The sequence below is a fragment of the Schistocerca americana genome, chromosome 2 (genome assembly GCF_021461395.2).
Source record: "Schistocerca americana isolate TAMUIC-IGC-003095 chromosome 2, iqSchAmer2.1, whole genome shotgun sequence".
Lineage (NCBI taxonomy): Eukaryota > Metazoa > Arthropoda > Insecta > Orthoptera > Acrididae > Schistocerca > Schistocerca americana.
In genome coordinates, this window is record NC_060120.1 from 862,605,081 (window position 1) to 862,618,164 (window position 13,084).

Sequence of the window (13,084 nt, forward strand, 5' to 3'; positions counted from 1 at the left end):
AAAACGGGGTCACCAGTGAGGTAATATGGAATAGTTGTAGGTAAACAACTAGAATTCTCTCAGATACAGATTTATTCACACTTAGCTTCTACACAGATACAAGTCTGGAGGCTAACTGCCGTTAGCATCCAACATCCTGCCCAAAGCCCTCTCCTCCAAGATAGCACACTTACGCACAGAACAAATATCGATATTTATGGCGCTCTACGCCACAACACCATGTATCACGTGGTTTTCTACAATAACACAGATAGCACACAAAAAATAACATTGAAACTAAAACGCAGGCCTTCCAGTAAATTATCAGTTCACAAAAGTTCACATCTGCAGAAATAAGCCCAATAACTTATTCAACTGATAAACATGGAAAAAGACAGTTGTCTTCAATGCCATTCAAGGCTTAGCATATATGGTTGCAGAGAGAAGTACTGCACATCCTGAAGTGTTGCAAGATACATCATGAGCAACTGATGACAATCGAATAAATTCCCATATACTGCTGTGTTGGACCTTTTATTCTGTCAGTTTTGTTTCACACCAGACAGAAAATAGAATAACTGTAATTAGAACACCTTAAGGGCCTGTGGCACCCTTTCTGACTGCAAGATCTTAGGTATTTTTGTTTGTTGAAGATTAACTACTTCACAAATGTTCTATGAGCAATACTGCATGCCGTGTATGTTCCATAAAATCATTAGTTAAATAACTCTTAAAGAATTTTTCTAAGGGAACAGAGTAGGATGCGACCTCTGATCTGTCTCTGTTCTGCTGTAAAGTTACATAACTATTCTGAAATGCAGTACAGCTCCATCATTTCTCCCAGTGAACATAGTGCTGTAATTTTGTCATTGTAACATACTTGTAAAGGCTAGTTAATTTATTAAGATTTTACAGATTTTAGTACAAAAATCATTTTTTACTTAATAATTTGACAAATAAGAGGAACACTATAAAAATCTCTACAGTACGTTTTTACATAAAAAGGGATCTAAATCCAAAGTTGCAGTGTTATAGTAGTTTGCACTTTTGCAACTTTATAAAAAGTGGATTGTTGTGGAAACTAATCAGCAGGCTATGATGCAACTCAAAATGTGTAACATGGGTATGGTTCTACATCACATGGCACAGTATTGTGACAACATTTAAATATTTAATTGTACTTTATATCATTCTGCAATGCTCTTCTGAATGCTTAAGCACATGTTAATTGTGGCAGACTTGTCCTTAGCTGGTTGAGGAAAGTACCAATTTCATTTGCTCACTGCTGTTGCTCTGTAGTCACAGTGCTTGCTTTTGTCTACATCCAAGAAAACATGCTGCTTCCTCCCTATCAAGAAGCAATAAGTCTAGTGACAAATCCCACTTAATAGCCCATACAATTGTACTTACCATAATTAGCATAGGTGTCATAATGAGTCAAATGCAGAAATCAAGAAATACTGCATCTACCTGATTGCCTCAGTAAAACATGTGAGAAAAGTGTGAGTTGGGTTTCACACGACAGGTGTTTTTGGAAGCAATGCTGGTTAGCATAGAGGAGGTCATTCTGTTCAATATACGTCGTTATTTTTGAGCTCAGGATATGTTCCAAGATTCTACAATAAATCAATGTCAAGGAGATTGGATGATAATTTTGTGGGTCACTTCTGCTACCCTTCTTATAGATGTGATCTTCACTTCCTTCCAACTATTGGGCACAGATTTTGTTAGAGGGATCTTTGATCGATTATGGCCAAAACTCAGCTGAAAATTCAGTACAGATTCTAATAGGGATGCCATCGGGCCCTGGAGCTTTCAATTTTAGTGAATTCAACTATTTCGCAATACCCAGTGGCACTAATATCTATTTCACTCATGTTTGCAGTGCTGAAAGAATTAAATTGGGGCAGTGCCCCTAGATTTGCTTTAAGCAACATTTGAAAACTGTGTTCAGCATTTTTTATTTTGCTTTTCTGCTGCCAATTTGTCATATCATTCATATGATGCTGTGTTTTTCCATATTTAAAATGCACAATTTTTACATTTATGACTATTTAAAACAAGTTGTCAAACTTTGCACCCATTTGAAAACTTATCAAGGTCTGGCAGAAAAATCATTGTAGCTTTCTTGAGGCAGTACTTCATTACAGAATCATCTTTACTGGATCAACAGAACACTAGGAATGGAATGAATGAATGAATGAATAAATAGTGTTTCACAAACATTGACTGAGTGTAGAACTGGTTTTGGTATCAAATGGTGCCAAATGAAAAGAAATCAAATATCTGTCTTTTAGAACCAGGAGTTCCTTCTGTGGATAAAGATACCAAAGTTATTGAGGAAGAGAGAAGGATCCAGGGAAAGGAGGGTATATGGGACTGTTTGTATAGTATGAGATTTGCAAACCTATAGTCTTCAATCCAATAAAATTCTTTGTGGTTTGTGACCATATCATATGTGAAAAAACTTCTGAAATTTTGACTGCTGTTGCAGGGTAACTGATGAAGGCTGCTTGCAGTAGCAGTTACAATGCCTGTAGTTTTATCATATATGATATGGTCACCCAAGAGAGAGAATTTTGTTAAAACTGTTGCTGAACCTATTCTCTTAAACATCCTTCAGTTTTACCAATCTGTTATTCCCTAATACTTTCCTCACTTTTCCACAAAAAAACCCCTGATAGCAAAAAACATATGCTCCTCTCAGAACATTAACCATGTAGAATATCTGAGGCATGATTAAAAATGCGATGAATAATTTTATTAGAAACAAAGTAATAAGCTTACATGGAACTTGATGTAATATCCCTCAGAGTAGTGTCTTGCCTTGCAGTTTACGTATTCCAACATTGAATCCATCACTAGAAGCATTTCTGAAAGTTTTCTTTTGAAGAGTATCCAGCTGCTATGTCGTTGCCCTCTCAGAGTCAGGAATGACGCTAAAACAATTTCTTTTGGCCACACTTTTAATTTTTAGGAAGAGATAGAAGTCACATAGTGCTGACTTTGATGAGTAAGGTGAATGTGGACAGACATGAACATTTTCATGACCAGAAACTCACAAATCAAAAGCAAGGTGTGGCACAGTGCATTGTCATGATGAAGGAAGCCACTGGCCCATTTTTTCTGGTCTCTTTCTCCAAACATTGCAGCACACCAAGGTAAAACATGGCATTTACAGTTGTTCCCTTGGAATGTGCTCTGGTCACACTACGTCCACAACATAAGAGCATGACTTTGATATTCAATTTTAACTGACATGCGTTTTTAGGGCAAGGAGATTCACTGGTTTTCCATTGGGAACTCTGAATTTTCATCTCAGGGCTGTACCCCTAGGCCCAAGTGTCATGTCTAGTTATAATTTTTGACATGACCTGAGTGAAGACAATCTTTCAACTATGTGCAAACTAGTTCATCACTCAACAGTCTGGGATTTTGTGCTCACTCATCTCATTTGTAAATGATCCATTAAAAATTATCCATTAAAAGGCTTTGCACAGACCTGTACAAGATGCTAAGTTCTTAGTAAAGCTTTCAAATAGTTATTTGCCTGTTTGGCACCTTTTCACATGTTTCTTCTGTTTTTGGTGTTAATGAATATCCCAAACATTGCTCACATTCTGCCATCTCATTTCCACTTTTAAACTGCTCATATCACTTTTAAACAGTTTTAAGGGTTACAGAATTATTATTACATACTTATTTCAATACTTTGTGTTTCTAGGCACTTTCTTGCAACTTGGATCAATACTTGATGTTCTAAATCCATGATGTGTGATAGACTTGGTAAACCACCTCACTCTAGCATCTCTGGACACTGACTGACAAGTCAGAATGTGTTCCTACTTGATGATGCTGTCCATCTAAACAGATCAGGCTATCAGACTAATTGCATGACATAGTTCTAGCATCAGCAGTTACTGATACAAAAATTCATTCACTGTATTTTTTGATCCCACCTCATATTTTCATTGTTTCTTTTTATTTTACTCTTTTGCATCCCAGTTTCTGCCATCTTCCTCTTCCTTAAGCAAACTTAGTTAGGTAAAGGTATTTAATTTCATCCTAATACTATTTTTGTCTGTCAAATGTAATCAGGTAAATAACAGTTAATTTCTTAGTGGTGTAGTACTGTCAGAAAAGCCCCATCCCCAAACAAAAGCAAGCTGCTCTTCTCAAATTCTTTGTTTGGAGTGTTAATTCACACAAAAACAGGACTCTCACCATAGAAACTTCCAAAACACATCCTATTAAGTAATTCAAAGTTACTACTGAGCTATTTGTCATGTACTCACACAGAACTTATACTACCCAGATCACAAAGTTTTCTTACAAGTTTTTTCAATCTTGATAGTATCTTTGCTCACTAAATGAATGATACATTTAATAATTTTTTTCCTATAGTGGACTTGTTAGAATATTGCACATTAGAACTAGCTTTTTAACACATGGCTGACATGTCTTAAATTCTCTCTTTTGGTATTTCCATCCTTGTGTCATCTCCTTCTCATATTGTGGCAATGCTCGTATGCGCTTCCCTATTTTTCTTTCCCATTGTGCTGTTTTCCTCAACTTCAGGTCCAACTGCTCAGTAACATTACTTCTCTCATTTTGGATCATTAGATTTTGCAGCCCAAAAGCATTACATTCTTTCTCTCACCGCCGGCCGTTTCTCAATGCCAACCACCTCCTTAGTCGGATTGTAGAATTTTAGTCATAATTTCCTTACTGACTTCATCATCCACATATAATTCTTCTCTTATTCACAGTCTTATTGTTTGTCTGTTATCTTTGGAACAATTGTTTTCTGAAGCATCTTTCACTCTCACTTTTTGGGTTCTCTTACTCCAATCAATAGATACTTGTTTTTTGATCAGTGCTACAATGCCTGAATTCAGCTTTCCTTGAGATTGTCTTTGTCTTGTATGGGACATGTGCCCTATGAAAAGTGCCAGTACTATTCTCTCTCCTGCTGACATGGACTTGTTTTCACCATTTTTCTTCTGCATGTTTTCACCAAGGTAACTGAAATTATGTACTTTTCTATTTTATCAGATTCTGATGGGTGATGAGGTGCTCTTCAGGTATTGCTTGTGTACTTTTTCTTGAAAGAGATTTTTGTTCTTCACCAATCAGCTAAGTTACCTGTTGCAGAACTGTCTGTATGTTTCTGCAAGATCGACAAGTCATTTCTGAATGCAAGAGAGTTAACTTAAAACACCATTCTTCAAAAATCCAATATAAATTTTGTTCATTAAATATTTTCTGGCTAGTTCCTTTTCCCATTCTCAGATGATCTTCTTTAACACATAACTGAGCAGAAGTTGGGTCCATCCATCACCCTGTTGAACATCAGTTTTAATTAGGAACATGTTGGAATTTTCTCCCATGAATTTTATTTTTGAATGTATCAAAGTTTGCTTGATAATTTCCAAATTCTAAAATATGTCAAACAATACTTCCCAGTCAGCTGAAACATAGGCTTTCTTAAAGTCTACAAAGACCACTACCAGGTCCTTAGAGATTTAATTTTTCAAAACTATTCTCAGACTCCTCATCCATATTTTTACACATCAGGTGTGACTAATTTAGATTTTTAGATTTTCAATTTTGATTCAATAAATTTAATGTGAATATCATATTCTACAATATATGAGAGAGAGAGAGAGAGAGAGAGAGAGAGAGAGAGAGAGAGAGAGAGAGAGAGAGAGAGAGAGAGAGAGAGAGAGAGAGAGAGAGAGAGGGGGGGGGGGGGGGGGGGGGGGGGGGGTAGGGAGGGAGGGGAGCACTGACTCGTACCATTGAAACCTTTAGAACTGGAGTCCAGTGCCCCACCTACTAGACCACCATGGCCACATACTGCAATAAGGTCCAACTCAGTATCACCAAAATCTTCTTATGAAGAGTACAAATTTTCTTTTTCATGTGATATCTCTTGAAATAAGTTACAGATAAGATCAAAGGCATCACACACGTCAATAAGTCTTTTGCCATTTTTATTTATTTTGTTGTGGGCAGGTTAGTTGGAAACAATATTTTGAAACAGTTGTTCTTTTGCAACTTGTATGTTCAAAAGGTTCATTAGAATTTTGACATTATCAGTTGGGGTGCCTTCATTTAAATCTCACTACAATTTCTGAGTAACAAATGATATACATTTGCCAAAAATAGCAGAGAAGTGCTGCACAAAAAAATAGTACCTGGCCCTGTGCAGGATTAAACAAAGTAGAAACGTTGTAACTAGTTTCCTCATCTTCTAGTCTTAGATGCAATGAAAATACACTATGTGATCAAAAGTATCTGGACACCCCCAAAAAACATACATTTTTCATATTAGGTGCATTGTGCTGCCATCTACTGCCAGGTACTCCATACCAGCGACTCAGAGGCCATTAGACATCATGAGAGAGAATAATGGGGTGCTCTGCGGAACTCACGGACTTCAAAGGTGGTCAGGTGATTGGGTGTCACTTGTGTCATACATTTGCACGCAAGATTTCCACTCTCCTAAACATCCCTACGTCCACTGTTTTCGATGTGATAGTGAAGTGTAAACATGAAGGGACACGTACAGCATAAAAGCGTACAGACTGACCTCGTCTGTTGACTGACAGAGACCGCTGACAGTTGAAGATGGTCATAATGTGTAATAGGCAGACATCTATCCAGACCATCACACAGGAATTCCAAACTGCATCAGGATACACTGCAAGTACTATGACAGTTAGGCGGGAGGTGAGAAAGCTTGGATTTCATGATCAAGTGGCTGCTCATAAGCCACACATCACACTGGTAAATGCCAAGTGTGTAAGGAGCATAAACATTGGACAATTGAACAGTGGAAAAATGTTGTGTGGAGTGACAAATCATGAAACACAATGTGGCGATCTGATGGCAGGGTGTGGGTATGGCGAATGCCCAGTGAACATCATCTACCAGCGTGTGTAGTGCCAACAGTAAAAATCGGAGGCAGTGGTGTTATGGTGTGGTTGTGTTTTTCATGGAGGGCCTTGCACCCCTTGTTGTTTTGCATGGCACTATCACAACACAGGCCTACATTCATGTTTTAAGCACCTTCTTGCTTCCCACTGTTGAAGAGCAATTCATGGATGGCGATTGCATCTTTCAACACGATCGAGCACCTGTTCATAATGCACAGCCTGTGGCGGAGTGGTTACATGACAATAACATCCCTGTAATGGACTGGCCGGCACAGAGTCCTGACCTGAATCCTTCCTGCCAAGCCTCTTCAACCAACATCGATACCTCTCCTCAGAGCAGCACTCCATAAAGAATGGGCTGCCATTCTGCAAGAAACCTTCCAGCACCTGACTGAACATATGCCTGTGAGAGTGGAAGCTGTCTTCAAGGCTAAGGGTGGGCCAGCACCATGTTGAATTCCAGCATTATGGATGTAGGGCGCCGCAAACTTGTAAACCATTTTCAGCCAGGTGTCCAGATACTTTTGATCACTTGGTGTACATATAGGTTGCATACCATGTTTCTCTTAACAGTTGCGGTTTTCATTCATATATCACATTCTGTAAATCTCATAATGAAGGATCCTTCCAGGATGCAGAACAAGTAAATTTTTACATAAAATTGTGGCAGCAGCCACTGCAGGATATGCCTGTAGAGTATACTAACAAAACAACTATGACTAATTCAATGGTTGTCTGGGGATGCGGTAAGACGCTGAAATTGCCATTTTTATGTAAACGAGTCGCTCATTTCACAGATGACATGCTAGAGCACGAAATTTTGTAGGTGGCACAAGAAACTTATTATATACTTATTATTATATGCCAGTCTGCTCTAATTGATGGTCATAGGAAATATTTCTAGATTAATTTACATACATGGAAGACAACATCTACTTTGAGAACAGCCACTGCTGCTTAACGTAAGTTACCTATCTGCTGTTTTATTTACTATGTCAAAAAAAAAAAAAAAAGAACACATTTACTGAACACTATTAGCTGTCTATATATTTTGTTGTATAGTAGAATGATCTAAAAGTATTGTTGTTCATTTTCTGGCCAAGTTGTCCTTTAATAAGACACCTAATAATTTTCAGATAATGGACCATGCCTTGGATGGCGTGAGGGGCCCAACAGACCATATCAGTGGCTTAATTACAATGAAGCTCTCCTTAGAGCTAAAAATTTGGGTTCAGGGTTGGTGGCCTTGGGACTGACACCTTCACCAACAACATTTGTTGGTATCTACAGTCAGAACTGCCCTGAATGGATCATAACAGAGCAGGGTGCATATTGCTATTCAATGGTGATAGTACCTCTTTATGATACTTTGGGACCTGATGCTTGTGCTTATATAATCAAACAAGGTATGTCTTTATTGTTGATTTCTTAATAGAAAGAAAAGTCTGCAACAAAAATAAGATGTGGTATTTACTTATTTGCACTCCACTACAAACCCCTTAAAGTACATCTATAATATATAAATCTTTTGAATTTATTCTTGTTTAAATTTCATGCTAAATAATTAAACGTACAATAAAACTGAAAAAAATCTAAGTTAAAAAATATTTTTTCCTTATAGCGGAAATAAATTTAGTTATATGTGAGGATGACGCAAAATGTAATATGCTGTTGGATCGATCACCACGTTGTTTAAGGAAATTAATAGTAATCAAAGAGGTTCGGCCAGCTACAAATCAGAGGGCAAAAAACAGGGGTGTAGAAATAATTCGCTTTGAAGAGGTTGAGAAACTTGGAGCCCAGAAAGATAACAGAGAGCAGGTGAGTGAACCTTTACATAAAATGTGTAAAACTATAAACAGAATTTGTTTTTTGTATATTTCTGAAGGACAGTTAGTTCATTGTATTAAGCACATTCTAATATTGTATCATACATGCAAAAGTACATTTGAAGCAGAAGGTGCTGCTCTAACAAAGAAAAATAAATTTACCAGCATCAGGAACTCCCATTAGTAGTTCATTATTTGTATGAAAAATATTTATTGTGTTAACATATCAGTGCATAGTTCAGAATACAAACTCAGTTAAATTAATTTGTTTTTTATATTGTTCAGCCACCAAAGCCAACTGACCTCTGCACAGTATGCTACACATCTGGGACAACAGGTAGTCCCAAGGGTGTAATGCTGACTCATTCAAATGTTGTAGCTGCAGTGTGTGCTGTAATCCTACAGTTAGGAGATCACCGGCCAAATTGCAATGACGTCATGATATCTTTCTTACCTTTGGCACATATGCTAGAACGATGCTGTGAGGTGAATATAATTTACTGTTTCATATTCATTGTTACCTTATTACCTACTTCTGCCATTTCTACAGTTACTATAGAGAGCTATGTTGATGTTGATATTGATATTCATATTGTTACTGTTTGGGACAAAGAAGTCTTTGTTCTGTTGAGAATTATAAGATATGAGTGGTGAAAAGTCTTGAAACTTTCTTGTTACAGAATGGCATGTATCTGGTTGGTGGTGCTGTTGGTTTTTACACTGGAGATATTCGAAGACTGTCAGATGACTGCAAAGCACTTCATCCAACAGTAATGCCTGCAGTTCCACGCTTACTAAATCGCATCTATGACAAAGTGATGGCTGAAATAAGTGGTTCATTAATTAAGAAATTGTTATTCAATATGGCACTGAGAACAAAGGAAAGTGAAATTAAAAGGTAATGGTGTTACATATTTACACAGTCTATTAGCTGATATTATTTATACACAAAAGCGCGTGCCTAAGATTATCGTATGAAAAGGAAACTTCTCCAGAAAGAGGGTTAACTGCATCAAAAGAGAAATTCATTTTCAGGTTATCCAAAGGGAAGTTCTTTCCCCCTTTCCCTCTTTCCCCTCCTGTGGCTCATTTTGCAGCCAAACATTTCACAGCTGCAATGTAGGATTTCTTTATTGTCAATCTTCCATTAAGCAGTGTTTGTTCTGTTGCGATGAGTCAAGAAGCAAAAATTGTGGCATCTTTTTCTAATTGGGTACAGAGATATACCTTAACTATCTTATCCTGCATTAAATGTTTTAGTAATACAGTGAAAACAACATATTTCAGTGATGATAAAATATAGTCTCTGCCCATACTGAGAACTGTAAAATTTCTCTTTTCTTTGTGCCAGTTTGGAAACCATTCCACTTTGCGAGTCCTATGGCAAGCATCATCATTTCTGAATGTCTCCTAGTACCTGCTAACATACATAAAACTATACATTGTCAAGCAAACCCAGTGACTATAAAGATTCATTAAAGTTCTTGAGTTCTTATTTTACGAACTCCATCTGTCCTATATTTAAATAATTTTATATGGTGCATTCTATTATACTCTACTACCAAAAACCCTTTTAACTTGATATTCTTTTGTAACACATTCATCTACAGCATATTACACATGGAAGATGAATAGTCTAAGAGCAGAAGCTCTTTTTTGAAAGTAGCTTTCTTACTATGTTACTAAGCCTACAATAGCTACTCCTGCCTATTGACTTATCCTACATCACTGAATGTTCTCTTTCACGATGAGATTTACAGAACTGTCTGCACGAATAAGTGAATGAAAGAATAAATATGTGACAAAAATCACTTCCTTATCATTGGGCACTAATGAGATTAGGAAATAGATTATTGCATAAAATAATCATCTTCATTTCACATACACAACTGCAGACCTAATGTCCCTTCTCATTTATTGAATGTTCATGGAATCGGAGAACACGTTCTGAGTTCAGGAAGGATGAGGTATCTCAAATGAAATGAGTTTCTTCACACCAGTCAGCATGGATTCTGAAAGATCACTCATGTGAAACCCAACTCATGCTCTCTTCATCTTTATTCCCCATAGACCATATATGAAATGGAGTAGTCTTCATCCCATATACATAACATCAATATACATAATGACACACAATTACAAACACAGAGCCATACATTTTAAGTTTTAATGTATGTTCACAATGTGTGCATCAAAAAATTATGTTATATTATAGTATGGATATTAACCAACTATTTACACAATTTTATTTGTAATTATTTGCATGACATGGACTGTGCTGAGAATTTTAGTTTGCTAAAGACTTTTAGGACTCTGACTTTGGGCAAGTGAGCTGCTTTTACCAGTCTCTGTCTTGGAATATCTCTTGGAACATCCTTTGCAATTTTTCCCATAGTGTTGTCCTGATGTACAGGTCAACAGTGATCTAGTCCTATACTTTTCACTTATGACTTTCTTTTATTGTATCTTTAGTATGTTACTAATATGTGCAGAGTGCGCCCATTCCAGCAGTCCATAAGAAATATGAGACTGTAACAGCCAGAAATGCAAGGGCTGGAATTTAATAGTGGCAACTATTTATTTACACCTCATACAAAATAGATACGTGTTTCAAAGTTTTACTGACCTTCAGAGTAGTCACCAGCAGTGTGTATAACCTGTTGCCAGTGATGTGGAAGTTGTAGGTGACTCCTAGCAATGCCAGTTGTGTTGACAGTTCGAGTGGTGGGGTCTATTGCCTGACGAATCTGTAGCAGCTCTGAAGCGAATGCTGTGAAGTGTTTCCTTCAGTTTAGAAATCGAGTTGAACTTATGAGGGCTTAAGTGAGGGGAGTGCAGTAGGTGGTATAGCGCTCAGCAGCCCCATCAGTCAAACAAATCTGCAACGGCTTGGACTGTACGTGCTTGAGCATTGTTCTGCGAAATGATGGTCAGGTCCTGCAGAAAGTGTCATCACTTCTGTCTCTAAGCTGGTCGTAGGTTGTGTTCCAAAAATGAACAGCAGAGAGACAGAAATGATGACACTTTCTGCAGGACCTGATCATCATTTCGCAGGACAATGCTCAAGCACTACAGTGCAAGCTGTTACTGATTTGTTTGGCTGATGGGGCTGCTAAGTGCTATACCACCTACTGCACTCCCCTGACTTAAGTCCTCGTGAGTTCAACTAGATTTCTAAACCGAAGGAAACACTTTGCGGCATTCGCTTCAGAACTATGCAGATTCCTCAGGCAATAGACCGTGCCGCTCGAACTGTCAATGCAACTGGCACTGCTAAGAGTAACCTACGACTTCCGAATCACTGGCAACGGGTTATACACAATGCTGGTGACTACTTTGAAGGTCGATAAAACTTTGAAACACACACCTATTTTGTAAGAGCTGTAAATAAATAGTTGCCACTATTAAAGTGACAACCCTCATACATCTACCTTAAATATTCTGAAGTACCTAGATATCTCACTTTCCATATTATGTATGTTACCTTTGATATTCTTTTGAGTATATGACCAATGTGTTCTCCCCGGGGTGACTTGGTGTCAGTATGGAATGCTATAAGTTGATATGTTATACCTTTTGTATTATTTGGTAGCCCTAACAGAAAATGATGAGTCATGTTCTTCTTAGGGTTACACAGAAGTTTGTTAGTGGTCAACCATTCCATTGCAGCATCTAGTGATACCATTGACATTTGTTGCATTACTGGTGTATTTTGAAGAGATGCAATTATTTTTGTGTCATATGTATAGCTGAGAAACATGATGTGGCAAATCATTGATTGCAATTACAAAACAGAATAGTCCAATAACTGATTTATATGGTACCCCTGTCTCAATAATTTTCATCAGAGACATACTGTTCCCTATTACTTAAGTATGAAGCAATTATTTTCATTGATGTTTTACTGCCCCACATAATTCAAGTTTCTCAAGCAATATTTCATAAGGAATGCAATGAAGACTTCATTTAAATCACATAAGTGAGCCCTTATTTTTATTTTCAAAAGCAGTGGTTATCTAGTTTATGATAATAAGAAATGCTGAAGTGGTATTTTTTCTCCACTAGGTTGTATACAACAGTTTCAAATATTTTGGAAATTACAGGAACTACTGAGGCAGGTCTCAATTTTGGAGGGGTATTGTCTCCTTTTAAAAAAAAAGTTAAGTTGTTTGACTTTTGAAATTTTTAATGATTCATGAAAAATTCCAAACTGAAGACATTAGTTAAAAATGTTTGCTAAAGTTTCATTGATCAAATAAAAAGTTCTCTTGATGATGTAGTTGGATAGTCAATAATTACACATATTTTTAGAGTTGGAGATTTTGTTACAGCAAT

At 37.1% G+C, this 13,084-nt stretch overlaps 1 protein-coding gene across 2 annotated transcripts in view; it reads left to right on the forward strand.

The window, feature by feature from the left end:
- LOC124595900 (long-chain-fatty-acid--CoA ligase 1) overlaps positions 1–13,084 on the forward strand; it is a 262,999-nt gene that overhangs the window by 202,919 nt on the left and 46,996 nt on the right. For both annotated transcript variants that reach the window (XM_047134808.1, XM_047134809.1), the window contains 4 exons: positions 8,057–8,326; positions 8,542–8,741; positions 9,035–9,235; positions 9,430–9,647. In XM_047134808.1, coding sequence (XP_046990764.1) covers positions 8,057–8,326; positions 8,542–8,741; positions 9,035–9,235; positions 9,430–9,647 — 889 coding nt within the window. The remainder of the gene's footprint in view (positions 1–8,056; positions 8,327–8,541; positions 8,742–9,034; positions 9,236–9,429; positions 9,648–13,084) is intronic.